The sequence below is a fragment of the Pyrgilauda ruficollis genome, unplaced genomic scaffold (genome assembly GCF_017590135.1).
Source record: "Pyrgilauda ruficollis isolate IOZ18807 unplaced genomic scaffold, ASM1759013v1 scaffold4, whole genome shotgun sequence".
NCBI classification, from domain to species: Eukaryota; Metazoa; Chordata; class Aves; order Passeriformes; family Passeridae; genus Pyrgilauda; species Pyrgilauda ruficollis.
The window spans coordinates 18174448-18187846 of record NW_024525489.1 but is presented as its reverse complement, the minus strand read 5'-3'; the positions used below and the strand labels follow the sequence as shown (position 1 = coordinate 18187846).

General features: G+C 36.6%; 1 protein-coding gene across 1 annotated transcript in view; it reads left to right on the top strand.

Annotated features, from left to right (window-relative positions):
• Positions 1 to 13399, top strand: part of PRKN (parkin RBR E3 ubiquitin protein ligase) — a 677999-nt gene that overhangs the window by 403570 nt on the left and 261030 nt on the right. The window contains exon 7 of the mRNA XM_041477165.1: positions 7216 to 7352. Within this exon, the coding sequence (XP_041333099.1) occupies positions 7216 to 7352 (137 nt within the window). The remainder of the gene's footprint in view (positions 1 to 7215; positions 7353 to 13399) is intronic.

Below are 13399 nucleotides of genomic sequence, written 5' to 3'. Positions count from 1 at the left end.
CGTTCTAACAATTTAACAGCACAGACAGTTGCATTCCAGTGGTATAAGAACATTTTCTGACAATATTAATTTTACTAGCATAGATGTTGAGAGTAACCAAAATAAAATTACTAAATAAGATTTTAATTCTTGAAAGAAATCAATAGGACCTCAGTAGGCCCAGTGGGACCAGTCGGGAGAATAAAATGCTATTAGGATAGGAAAGTGTGGCATTCACAGTCTCTGAAAAAATCCCTTCACCCAGGATTTTCTCCTGGGAAGCTGAGAAGCCTCAGAGAAAAGGAAAACAATTCTTATCTCATTTGCTTCTCCTGTGTTTTGCTCTTTGGAGATTCGTTAGCCACAGGTGATGGATTCACTGGGTTCTGGGGTGAGTTGTTTTGTCTCATTGGCCAATTAGGGTCGAGCTGTGTCGAGACTCTGGAAATAGTCAGGAGTTTTCATTATTATCTTTTTAACATTCAGTAAGTATCTTTTCTGTATTCTTTAGTATAGTATAGTTTAGTATTCTTTAATATAACATAGTATTATAAAGTAATAAATTAGCCTTCTGAGAACATGGAGTGAGATGCATCATTCCTCCCTGCCACGGAGGTCCCTGCAAATACAATATGAAGGCATTTTTACTTTTTTCATTTGTTTATACTTAATTACTGAAGGATTGTTTGGTGCTGAAAATGGTACAGGTGAAAATGGTTCTTCCTCTTATTGTGATATCCATCATTCTCCCAACTTCACTGGTTACCTTGATGGGTTGGTTTTTTTGCTGAGAAACAAACAATACTGATTTCTGACTGTGTGTCTCTAGTCAGAAAGTTATGAGTCTGTGAAAGGAAGGCTTCTTGGGCTAACAGGAGTGTGTGACTGCTGGGGGCTGTCAGAGATGAGCAGTTTTGCTTGTGCTGCTAAGGGCTGTGGGCTGCCTCAGAGGAGAAGAAAGTCTGCTGTGACCTGGCTTAAATCCAGGGAGGGGTGAAAGAAGCATCTGCCACCCTTTGGTGGCAAAAGCTGAGAGTACAAGTGACACAGGCTTGGGAGGTCATTGCATGCCAAAGTGTCGGTATGGAGAAATCAGTTCACAGTAAGCTGGAGCTCAGCAAGCTACAAAGATTAACCAGCAAGCAAACCAGGCTTTACATTAGGGCAGTTTATGGGCTGCTGCCTTTGTTCACATTTTTTGTCTTTTCCTTCCATTACCGAGGTCTTTTCCTTTTCTCTCCAGAGGAGCATTAGTGTGGCTTTACAAGCACAGATGGAGGAAAAGGAGCAGGTTCTACCCATCTCCTTTTAAAGCATGTCTGATTTTTTGGTTATTTTCTGTGCAGAGAAGCACTGTGAACTGAATCTGATACATCACAGGATGTTTCTCCTCCAGCCTGATCGCCTTCTACTCCTTGATATCACAAGATTCAGCTGCTATTGGCAAGGGTGGTTATTGTGTCTGAGCACAGAGCTCATACAAGGCATGTCTGAGCAAGCAGGCAGAGCAAACACATAGTACCAGGTACTAATTTGAATGTACCAGTGCATGTACAAAGAAACCCCTTGCCCATGTCCTCAGGGAGCAGATGCTGTTGCCTGCCAGAGAGATCAGAGATTTTTACAGGCAATAATGTGTGTCATTTCCATACCCTGAAAAAACCCTTAACAACAGAGTTAACAGGAACACTGCTGAAAGGAGTACTTGCCATCATGCACACTAATTTTAAGCATGCCTGTTTTCTCCTCTTATACTCTGGTTTAGTACAGTCAGGCTGTTTCTGGGTTCTAGCCTCTTGGCGCTGCTTTCCAGTAGAAATAAGAAACATGAAAGCACATTTTAGAGGAAAACATGTAACAGAGGAGAAAATAGGTCAGATTTCACTTGCCGATGCTTCTTTAAGTTAACAGCTGTGTGTCAGAATACATTTTTATACAGAAGCATAGCCAGAAAATTTAAGCTTGAACAGTGATTTCTCATGGTGTTCATAACCTTCATTTCATGACCTTTGATGCATTGTGTGGCAAGTGATCAAAGACAAAAAACCAAGGTGGTGTTGTTATTGTTTTGAGGGATTTTATATTTTAGTTTTCTGGTAATACTATATTTATCTCTACTGGTTTTTTTAATTAGAACAGCCAATGTAAAGATATATTTTCATCCCTTAGGAAAGCAAATATAGGGATGTATTTTTTTGGTTCATAAAAGTCCATGAAGGATGGATTCTTGACTGCAGTTATATCTTATATTACTTTCTTAGTACTTTTTCTTTTCTCAGGTAAGATCTTCATACCCATTTCAAATGCCAACCCTTTCTAAATATTTGGGGCCCGTATTGCTACTCACAAGTTGCCTGTAATTGATAGGTCAGTGTTTCTACTAATCCTAATAACATATTGCTCATTAAAATGCAGGATTTGCTGCTCTACTTTTCTTCAAACTGTATAAATTCTAAACTACAAATTACTGTGGCAATTTTTTTATATTTCCTATATTTATATTTTATAGAAATATTAGCATCAATCTAATATATTTTTATAACATATTCAATCAAAAAGTACCTGGAAGTATTTTCATGGTAAGAAAATTGTGCTCTTAAAGCATCATAAACAGGCAATTCTTTCAAAAGTTTTGAATAAGAGTGTGGAATGTCTATGATAGACAAAAAAGCCAGAAGTGTCACCAGCTTTGTAGGAATTAGCAGACTATATTCTCCTACATACCGTTCTGTGAGGAAGCCACACGATGGATGAATAATTTGGCTTATTTAGGCATTGTAATTTTGTTCTGCTACAAGGATAGAGCCAAAATGCATTGGCTGCTTCTCAAGGATATTATTTCTGGTTTTCTTTTGACTATGAAGCAGGAGAGTGCCTGTAGTGTCTGTCTCACCAAAGTTTATCTTTTTCTTTTTTTTTTCCCCTTACACATTTTTTTCAGTGATTCACCTTTTCTTGAATGGTGCTGACCTGAAACCTAAACAGATCTGCTTTGGAATGACATAGAGATCCATTAAGAAATTAAATTATTTCACAGTGCTTATATAGTAAGCTTTTTGAAGTACAGGAAGATTGACAAAGTGGAAAAATATGCTGGAAATACAGAAGTGTTTTATGACAAATATAGTACTCATAGGTGGGGTTAAAGACTCTGATATAGCTGTGTGCATTCATATTTATTTACCGCAGAGAAAGGAACTCCACATGGCTATTTTTGCTTTGCTGACTGTAATCCCATCAAAGCAGCCTTATAGACATCTGCTAAGGTTTTTTGTTATTATTTGGATAAGATTCCGAGATTGAGGTGAGAAAAATCCAGCTGTCACCTAGAAATGACCTCAAGGCGGTTTCACAGATTTGTCCAACATGATTTTCACATACTTCTGCAGGCTTAGATATATTCCTTGCCCCAAAGTGCTTCAGACTGTGGCTACTCACATTTTCTAAAAACTAAAGGTCTCATATGTGCGGTCTGCTGTTTAACCTTTATTCAGTCTAGCTTTTTTCAAAACATTAAGAGTAAGGACCAAGCAAGAGAGAAATTGCCCCATATATTTTTCCGTTGGCATTGCAAGATAGATCAACTGATCCACTGTTATGTCAACAAATAATTCCTTATGCTTAGTAGCCCCTCACATCCATTGGACTCAATCTCTGTACAATAATAACCATCATGAGATTTTTAAGGTGTACTAGACCAATCAATTTCTCAGAATGCTTCTTATCTAAACAAGATCAAGTCTTTGTATCTTTCTTTAGCCAGTATCCCGTGGTAGTCTGTCTGAGAATTATCTGCACCTTGCTGCTCTGGAGGGAAGGAGGAAAGGGCTTAGGGACCAGACATCACTTCCACCCCTGTTGTTTTTGGGCCACAGTTATCCAACAGTACTAACACAAAGCAGAAAGATTTAGGGTCTCCTTTCTTTCTCATTTAAGTCAATGCACGCTGATAAAATTCTAAGCACAGGAGTGAGTTACGTATTATGGAAATTTCCGGTGATGCATAACTAACACGAAGCAGAAAGATTTAGGGTCTCCTTTCCTTCTCATTTAAGTTAATGCACGCTGATAAAATTCTAACAAAAAGGAATCCAAGCACAGGAGTGAGTTACTTATTATGGAAATTTCCGGTGATGCATAGTAATGTTGGATTTTCAATTTTTAAAAGTGGTTACATTCCTAATTGGTGAACAAAAAGGACCAATTTATCCCTTGCTGTGAGAAACATTTTTCTTATATATTATTCTCATGAAGCCTCTAATTCAGCCAAACACATTATGTAAATGGAACCTATGAAACACTTTCTAAAATATATATCAGGTTTACATTACTAGCCTGTTGTGTTAGATTGAGGAAGGGACCTTGTTACACTATGGCAATTTTTTTTAACTTTCATAATACTCCTTTCTAAAATAAATTGCGTTTGTTACAAGCAAGGCTTCTATCAATAACTCTTGGGTGTATCCTAAATGAGTATTCACCAACTTCACCTGAGCATTGTGATCATAATCTCTACATCTTCATCTTTACTGATCTCAGGAACAAGATTTTTATGCCCTGTTTAAACTAGAATTGCATTCTTTTGATACAAAATCTGCAAATGTTGGACTGCAGCAATTGTTCCAATGCCAAATGAATTTGGATCAATCTGCCTTGCATACAGATTGAGTTTTTCAAAGCCTTATGACACAGATAGCCAGGGCTGAAAAATTAGCGGGCAGTGTAAGAGCTGTGAAAGCTAAGCTTGTTTTTTCTGACACAGTCAGAACCCAGATTTATATCTCTTGTGCACATTGCTTGGAGTCTGATGGTGTTAAAAGATAGCATTTTTTTAGATAAAATAAAGATGCAGTTTATTTATTTAAGATAAATAAAGATGCAGCTTAAATATGTACATGTATGGCTATGCCTGTTCTGGAGACTTTAGTTTTGATTTTAGACAGTTGTGATACATTAAGTAGCAAAATCAATTATCACAAAATAATTTATGGTAGTAACTGAGCATAGTAGTTCATTTGCATAATGCAGTGCTGTTAGTATTGATTTCGTACAAGTTTAGGTGGAAATATTAATAACACTATTTTCATTTCTGGCCTGGCTTTAAGCTACTCCACTTTTGATGGCTTTCTCTTATACATCTCCCCACATACATGTATTTTGTCTTTGAAGTGAAGGTCAGAGAGGTGTGAATTTAGAACCAGGGAGCTTCCCATGAAACTAGAAAAGATACTCAGACACGGAAGTAATAAAAAAGAGCGATTAACCATTAAAGTGAGATATCCATTAAAACTATAGGCAGATTTTATTATGTCTGCAATTTATGAAGAAATACTAGGGGTTTTTCTAAAGTGTTTCTAGTTTTTCTGAAGGTTACCTTTGACTGGTGACCACAGGGACTTTTGTACTGTAGGGACAAGGTAACTGCTCCTCTACTTCTCCATAATGATTTGGGGACTGTCCAGAGCTAAACTCATAGAGATCAGCTTTTCACTCTGCCTTACAGCAGTTTTTTTGAAATTATTATTTGGTACATTCAGAACAGCAAGTGGGCAACTAATAAGGATTAGTAATGGGGAGGTTTTATTTAATTCAGTTTTAAGCTGCTTTATTCAAGAAAATCCTTAAAACACAGAGATTATATTTTTGGAGATACTAACATACTGTCATGAATTCTATAGTATGTACAATACTAAAACATATTTTCATGGAAGATTAAATGCTTGTATACAGTATGTGAAATTACTGATTACATTTTGAAGCTGTATTTCTACATTGAAGTCTTAGTATTTTACTGTTTCAGGGGATTTTCAAAGCATCTCACATTTTAGAGAAAATGTAGTAGTATTTCTAACCCTAATGATTTTATCACAAGTCTTGCTGTATTTAATTTTGTATTTCAATACGTGCCCCCTGAAGTACCATAAATGTGTGAGAAGTCATACTTTTATATTTTTAAATAATTATACTTCTTCCTAGTTACTAAAAAAATTGAAATTTGGGGTGAATTTCTGCCTGTGTTCACTCATAAGCAAATTAAAGGAGTAAAGTAAGTCAGCATTTCAATGGGAATCTCACTGTTGTGTTCAATTTAACACATCTCTCTATTTTTTGCCATTTTGACTTGAGGTTGGTAATAGCTCTGAAAGATAAGAAATAATGTATAGCACACTGTACTTTGGAACAGAGAGTTATGTCCATCAGGACATAACTAGCAGAAGTTAGCAGAAGTTACCCTATATTAGAGCAAAACCATTAGGTTTGATTAGTGTGTTCCTGCAGTGAAGGCACATTTCACGTGTGTGTAATATTTTCTGTGTTACTCAATTTTTATTTCAACTTCAGTGTGCTGGTCGTGGACAGGCTTTTTGTAACCACAGGCTGTCCTTGCTGTGACTGTCACTGCAGAGTCTCTGAGTGCAGGCCACTTCAGAAGTAAAACTGTTTGTCCTCACTTATTTCAAGTGTCTCCTCTCTGCATCTCCACAGTATTCTGTCAGGCGTGGGATGGCCATATTTAGTCTCTGCATGTGTGGTGGGTGTCTGCACTCCTGTAATGGTCCACGGAGGCTTATCCCATACAGGCAATGGAGACAAACTGATGACTCAGCTCACCTTACTGCAGGTACCTGGAGGCTGATCAGCTCCAGCCTCCGCTAAGTGTATTGACCATAGCAGGAATTTCTGACTTACCGTATTTATGCCCAGCACTTAAATTTAGGTGTCTCAGTCCCAAATTGAATCCCACACCTCTCAACAGAAGCTGAATTACTTTATTCATTTTTACTAAGAGAATACCTTCGTTGCAGGGTTCAAATGGCTGCCTTGAGAGGCTGAAGGCACATGGTGGTTTTCATAAAATCTTTACTTTCCTAGATGGTCACATACCTATTTTATCCTACCTATCACCATTTGATGTTTTACCATATATAATGTTTCCTTACCTCATACAAAGGAGATTGTTACTAAAGGACTTTTCTTGGTTTAGGTTTTGGTTTTCAGTAAAGTTTCAACTTTCAGTAAAAGCTTTACTTCCATTTCCTCATATCTGATTCGTGTTACAAACCATCTCTTTTTAAAATTTCTGCAGTATGCCAGGATAAATTCTATTTTTACATATGTAACAATCCTCTGTACTGTGAATTAAAAATTATTATTAAATCAGAAGTTTGAAATTAAGCTTTCTGTGGAGTTGAGTCCAGTCCTTGCTCATCACTCTCACTGCTTTGTCTTTGACAGGAGTCCTGTGCTTGTGTTCCAATGTGTGCATCGCCATGTCATTTGCCTGGACTGCTTCCATTTGTACTGTGTGACCATGCTGAATGACCGCCAGTTCATCCATGACCCGCAGCTTGGCTACTCCCTCCCCTGTGTAGGTACGTTTCTGGTGATTTTTTTTTTTAATTGATTTTTTTTAATGTAATTTTGATTTCAGGGTGAGCTTATTTTTTTTTAACACCTACTATTTTGTGTAAATCTGTGGAATTATACTGCGTTCATACAAGTTGTTTAATTTGTTGGAGAAAATATTTGAATATTGAAGTGGATTTTGCTAAGCATGTGAACTGGAGAATTAACTGGATTTTAAAGGGCATTTCTTTTAAAATCAAATGTTTACTTTCTTCACATTAGTATTTTATAATCATGAAGTGGAAGCAGATGTTAATAATTGATTAAAAAAAACAAAAATACCTTGACCTCCACATTTTCAATTTCAAATTAAGTAAATTATTAACTTTCTTGGTGTGTCTTCAAGCACTAATGAAAAAGGACTGCAACAGGAATTTTAAATACTCTTCCTTTTGGTGAAGTTATTACTGCTAATTATCATCTCATTGAATGAAATGTAGTTAAATGTTTTACTTGAGTAGGAAACAAGGTTTGACTTAACTAAACAAAGAGTTAAATAGAATATAGAAGATTTGTTTTGAGAATTGATTCAATTACACTGGCATGTGGACTGCAAAATTGCCAAAAATGTTGGTATGAAGTATATTCTATACAGAGCATTCTTTTTTTTCTTTGTGTTAAATTAGAATGGGAGCATATATGTTTGTCTTAAGTGCTGTATCATGGTATGAGAATAATTTTACATCATATTAGAAACTGCATAGAAGATAGGTTTGCCTGGTTACCTGAACGGCTGATAAATAAATTTCAAACCCCACTAAATGGGAGAAAAATTGACAAAAGTTCTTAGTAGAGTGGCGTCTATTTAATCTTAAAACATGCCTTGAAGATATTGAAAGTACAGTAGTAAGAAATGTTTAAAATTATTTATTTTTAATTGCTTCAAGAACAAGCAAGCAATGTTTCTTCACATTTCACTAGAATTGCTGTTTATGTTCTGTGCTGTCAGGTCTTATTTACTTCCCCCTAAACAGCTACTGCGCATTTACACACTGATGTCATCCTACACAAAATAATTTTTAATGTTTTATAGGAAAACTTGTCATGAGAAACTCAACAGGAACTTTACACCCAGTGTTCTTTCCTTGACCTTTACATTAGCATAGTTCTGTGTGGTCAGTTTGTACTCTAAGCCTCCTTTCTTGCTTCTCCAGAAGTTAATCCATTTGCTGCTCCCATGCAAATTAATAAGCTGCTTGAGTAGAATCCTTCCTTTTTCCCCCTCTTTTATTGATTTTCTTCCATTTTCTTCTGTTAGCTCCTTAAGTTAATCACTTATGCCAGTGGTGCAGCAGGCAGCTCATCTTTCTCCTCGCTTGTGGGCATCCTTGCTGCTGTGGCTGGTGTCAGAGAGCTTCCTCCAGTACAGGCTGATATGTCAAACTAATAACCCTTCTGCCTCTTCTGTCTGTAAACCCATTGCTAGTCATGCTGCACTAAACTCGATTTTTCCATATATTTTCAACTCCAGTTGCTCAGTTCAGAAGTTATTTTTTCTCAGAGAGGAGACTAAGAAGTTTTCAGAAGTTTTTACCCCTGGGAGTTGCCAGGCAGTCCTTTTCTCTTTTCTATTTGCTAGAGTTGAGCATTATGGGAATTGAACAGTGGAAGCAGAGCAGGGATGAGGAGAATATGCAAAAAGATAGTGGTGTGATGGGGTTGCAGTTTCAGTCTTGGAATGGTGAGGAAGGCATGGGTTTGTCTTAAGAAAGGGATGCTGTTAGGGGATGCACAAAGGGTGGTGTACTTCTGCTGTTAACTGAGAGCTCAGCTGAGGGAATGGGAAAGAAGCTATTGCTGCCAGTCTAGCCTCAGCTGTGTTGTACTCTAAGTGTTATAATAGCTATATATGGGAAGACTAAAATATTGCTAATCTCAAAGTTTCACAACTCCCCAAATCGGAAAGTTATTTTTAAAATACTGCACCTTAAAGCAGTTCTAACAGCTGTAGTAATAGTAATACAATTGCAATACTTTTTCTCTCTTGTTGATTGCTACCTCTGTCAGTTGTCTCCGTTATGTTAGCAGTTTTGCATTAAAAAAAAATGCACTTGGAAGTATTCTCTAAGTAGAGAAGTTGTAACTTCATGGTTCATTTTTGCAGCTATCTGAACCTAACTTTCTGATATACAGGTCATTTGGTTGTCTCTAGTATTAAGTTATACTTGAGTTAGGAACTGATTATTTTTTGTTCTTTGAGAAAGTAATGAGACTGAGTTTCATCATACCTATGAGAAGGAGGCATGCCTGCATTGCCAACCTCTTCCTACTGCTCAGATCCAAGGGGTTTTAGCCTCCCTCATAGGTATGGATGCAGCAGCTCTCATAAATGAATTCACTCAAGAAACTTTCACAACAGCATCATGTGATTTTCTTTACCACTTATCATGGTACTTCTACTGAATAGAATAAGGTGGTATTTTTACAGTCTACAGTTCACAGTCTTCATTTTGCAACTGCAATTTGCAGTTTGTATTTACATGTGGGTAAGATAAAGCACTATTTGACACAGCTTTTTCTAATTACCTCAATGAAGCCTCAAATGAATTCTCCTTGACAGGAATGAACACCATGGGACATGCCAAGAAAAGACCTTTCTTATTCTGGCAATGTGGGTTTAATACATGTTATATCTAATAGAGAATAACTCAAAATAAAAAAAAAAAATAAAAAAAAAAAAAAAAAAAAAAACAAAAAAAAACCAAAACATTAGGTTTGAGCTTTATTGAAATCACTATCGTTTGTTTGAGCCTGCTCCTAAAAGGAATACAAAATTAAGTCATATTCACTCTGATGAGATTTATGTTATGGTAGTTGACCAGGCTGCACAGACAGCTCAAAAGAGTCTGCATTAAAACATGTATTTTTAAACACCACAGACTAATGCTGAAATAGTGTTTGTGATGTCTTGAAGTTTGAGGTTTGGAATTTTTTAAAGTTATTTGATCATTGTCATGTAAGAGTAGATGTACTTAAAAACTGGCACATTTCTTCAAGGCATATGTGCACATATTGCCCTCAAATTCTACAGGAGGGTTTGATTTTGTAATTAAGCATAGTTAAATAGCTGGCACTTCCAATTAGTTCTGTTCATTCTAGTGTTTTTCAAAAATAGAGATAACATAATGAACATAGCCTGCAGTTTCCATTAACATTTGACTCACTGTTCCCGATTTTTATCAAGGGAATGTACCAACATAGCAAGTTTTTTATATCTTTTATTGGATCAACCTAGAGGTGAAAGCACCATACACACAACAGAATAAAAATAAACAGCAGCTGCTACAGCAAAGGGTCACTGTGACAGACGAGATCAGTGTTATCATCACAAGTGTATGATAACTTGAGCTGGAAAGGATCTAGGGATTTCAGATAAACAGGGCTTCTCAAGCAGGTTTAATTTCTTGCTTCCTGGCACACATGTGCCAGAGGATGCATTTTTTCATTGCATTCAGGTATTTTGTGTGGTTATATCCTTGCTTTCCTTTGATTTCTGTTATGGGGCATAATTAAGCAGGAGATAAGAAGGTTTCAAAAGAAAGCTATCATCTGAGCTGATGAGCTATGATATATCACCTCAATAGTGCCATAGCTTCACTTTGTTCCAAAACAAAATGTGTCATTGCTGTGATTTTTGGAAGAACAGCATTAATTCTTCCGTGTTCAGCTGCCAATGCAGTGCCAGGCAGCAGCATTCCAGCTGAGAAGAGCCAGCGTGGAGGGCCAAAGCTCTGAGCACAGTAACAGTGAGTGCATTGACAGGATTCACTATCCTATCACATTGACAGGATTCACTATCCTATCACATTGACAGGATCCACTATCCTGTCACACTGATAGGATTAGCTGTTCACAGGAGTGTGGCAGCAGCCCCACCAGTCAAACCCACTGCATCAGCTCAGAGGAAGCACTTGCAGATAGGAGCTGGCCGAATTCCATTGGTCATTAAAATAAAAAAGTAAATGCTACAGATTATACTCTCTGCCCTTGTTAAATAGCAACGAAAATCTATCCCATCTCTCTGTGTGCTGTCTTGTATTAATGAGGCTTCATGCACAGAAATTTCCATGAGTGGTGACCTCCAAGTATCTTTGAAATAATTAATAAGGTGCTTAGAGGGATGGATTTGCATATGCATGAAAGATAATTTATGGTTATTTAGTTACTATGCAGAGCAAAGAATCTTATAGCATTACCTCAAAGAAAGAATTGTATACAAATATACCATGCATTACCTCTTTTAAGCACATTCTTTTCCTATGAACACAGTGCACTTTTAAAATAGCATTAGAGCATTATAAATCTTGGTCCCCAATGTAAAATAGACTTCCACAGTTCTTTGGTAGTAGAAAAGTTGGTGATACCAAGTAAAGGCAAGGTTTTGAGCTGCTGTAGGCACTTTGCAAAAATATCTTTGCATCACTTTATTTCTTATGAGTAATCATATGCATGATGTATTTTAAAGGAATCCAGATAAAAGATGCAGTTCTCCTGATGACTGTAAAACACTATTTTATCTGGAAGTAATCTGATTTTACCACAGATATATAAATAAATAAGGAGAATTACCCCAGTTTTGTATGGAACTGCTAATAAAAAAGGACTAAAGCTTTAAAGTATAATAAATTGCCTTAAGAACCACATTTCACTGAAGGGAAGCTTCTAGGGTTAGATTAAATTTTTTTATCCACATTACATGCTATTTGTATAATAACAGTATGTCAATGCAGACATGAATCTCTGAATCATCTTTCAAAATCCTGGTACCCTTGTAGAAAAGGGGAGAATGAACAGCTTAAGCAAAGTTTGCAATTAGAAGGGAGGAGAAAAACTGTGATTTGACCACACCAAATAGTGTGTTTGAGTCTTTTCTGTTATGGACAAAAGCTCCAACAAATTTCAGAAGGTGTGTGTATACAAGGGGGTTTAAAGTGAAAGTCAGTGTTCTAGGAACAGAACCTTCTCAGGAATGTAATGTAGAAGCATGCATAGTTTGGTGGGGCCTAACGTGAGCCAGTTGGTACAAGAAATGAGTTTCCTGGTGTGAAGCCTCAATATGTCAACAGTTTCTGAAGTCTCTGTTCTTCAATAACCCCTCTTAAACATATTTGAGATACCTTAGGAAATCACAAAATTTTGGAAATGGAAGTGATTATTAGAGGAATAAAATAAAAGGGATTAAAACACACACATTTGCGGATTTAGGAATTAATGCAAAGTACTCTTCAAGTTTAATATTTAGGAGCTGTTAAATTCTTGGCAGCAGTAAACTTTTTGCAATTTCTTGTTGGTATGAAATAGCTGAGCATACAGAAGCAGATTTGACAGAGAAGGGAGCCAAAAGCCTATAGATAAACCAGATTTTTAGTCTCAAGGATTATCTGAATTTGTGGAAGTTTCCTGAAGTAGCTTCATGAATTTTTTTTATGGTCTTCTGCATTCTCCTCTCACTGTGGTCATAAAATAAACATGAACTAACAGTGTATCAAGTGCTTTTTTGTGTTTCTTTACTAGCACAAGCTCATGAGACTAGCTCAAAGGACATAGTTAGAAGTCACAGCCGCTCTTTCATTTCCATTTTCACTGTTGACTGAAGTTCAAGCAGTGACATCTGAGGTTTGTTCCCTCAAGTCTTTGTACTGTTTCTGTGGCTACAGATTGCCAACTTCTTATCTAAACAGCCTTCAAATCTACAAAACAAGCAGAGCTTGATCCCATGGTATATTTGAAGCAGGAGTTGGGTTCTTCTCTGGGAACAACTACAGTGAAATCATACAATGTGATACTTACAGAAATCTGAGTGGCCATAATTAAATTCTGCATGAGCTGTCTTACCCATAGGTGTTTTTCTCCCTTATCTCTCACTAGTCCTTCTATTGCAATATATTTCATTTGTAAATTGCACAGAGATGACAGTGCACATAGGCTTAATCTGGTTAGCAATAATGAAGGACAAGAGATAATGAAAAAATCTTGCATGGAAATTAATTGACTTTAAAAGGAACTAGAAATG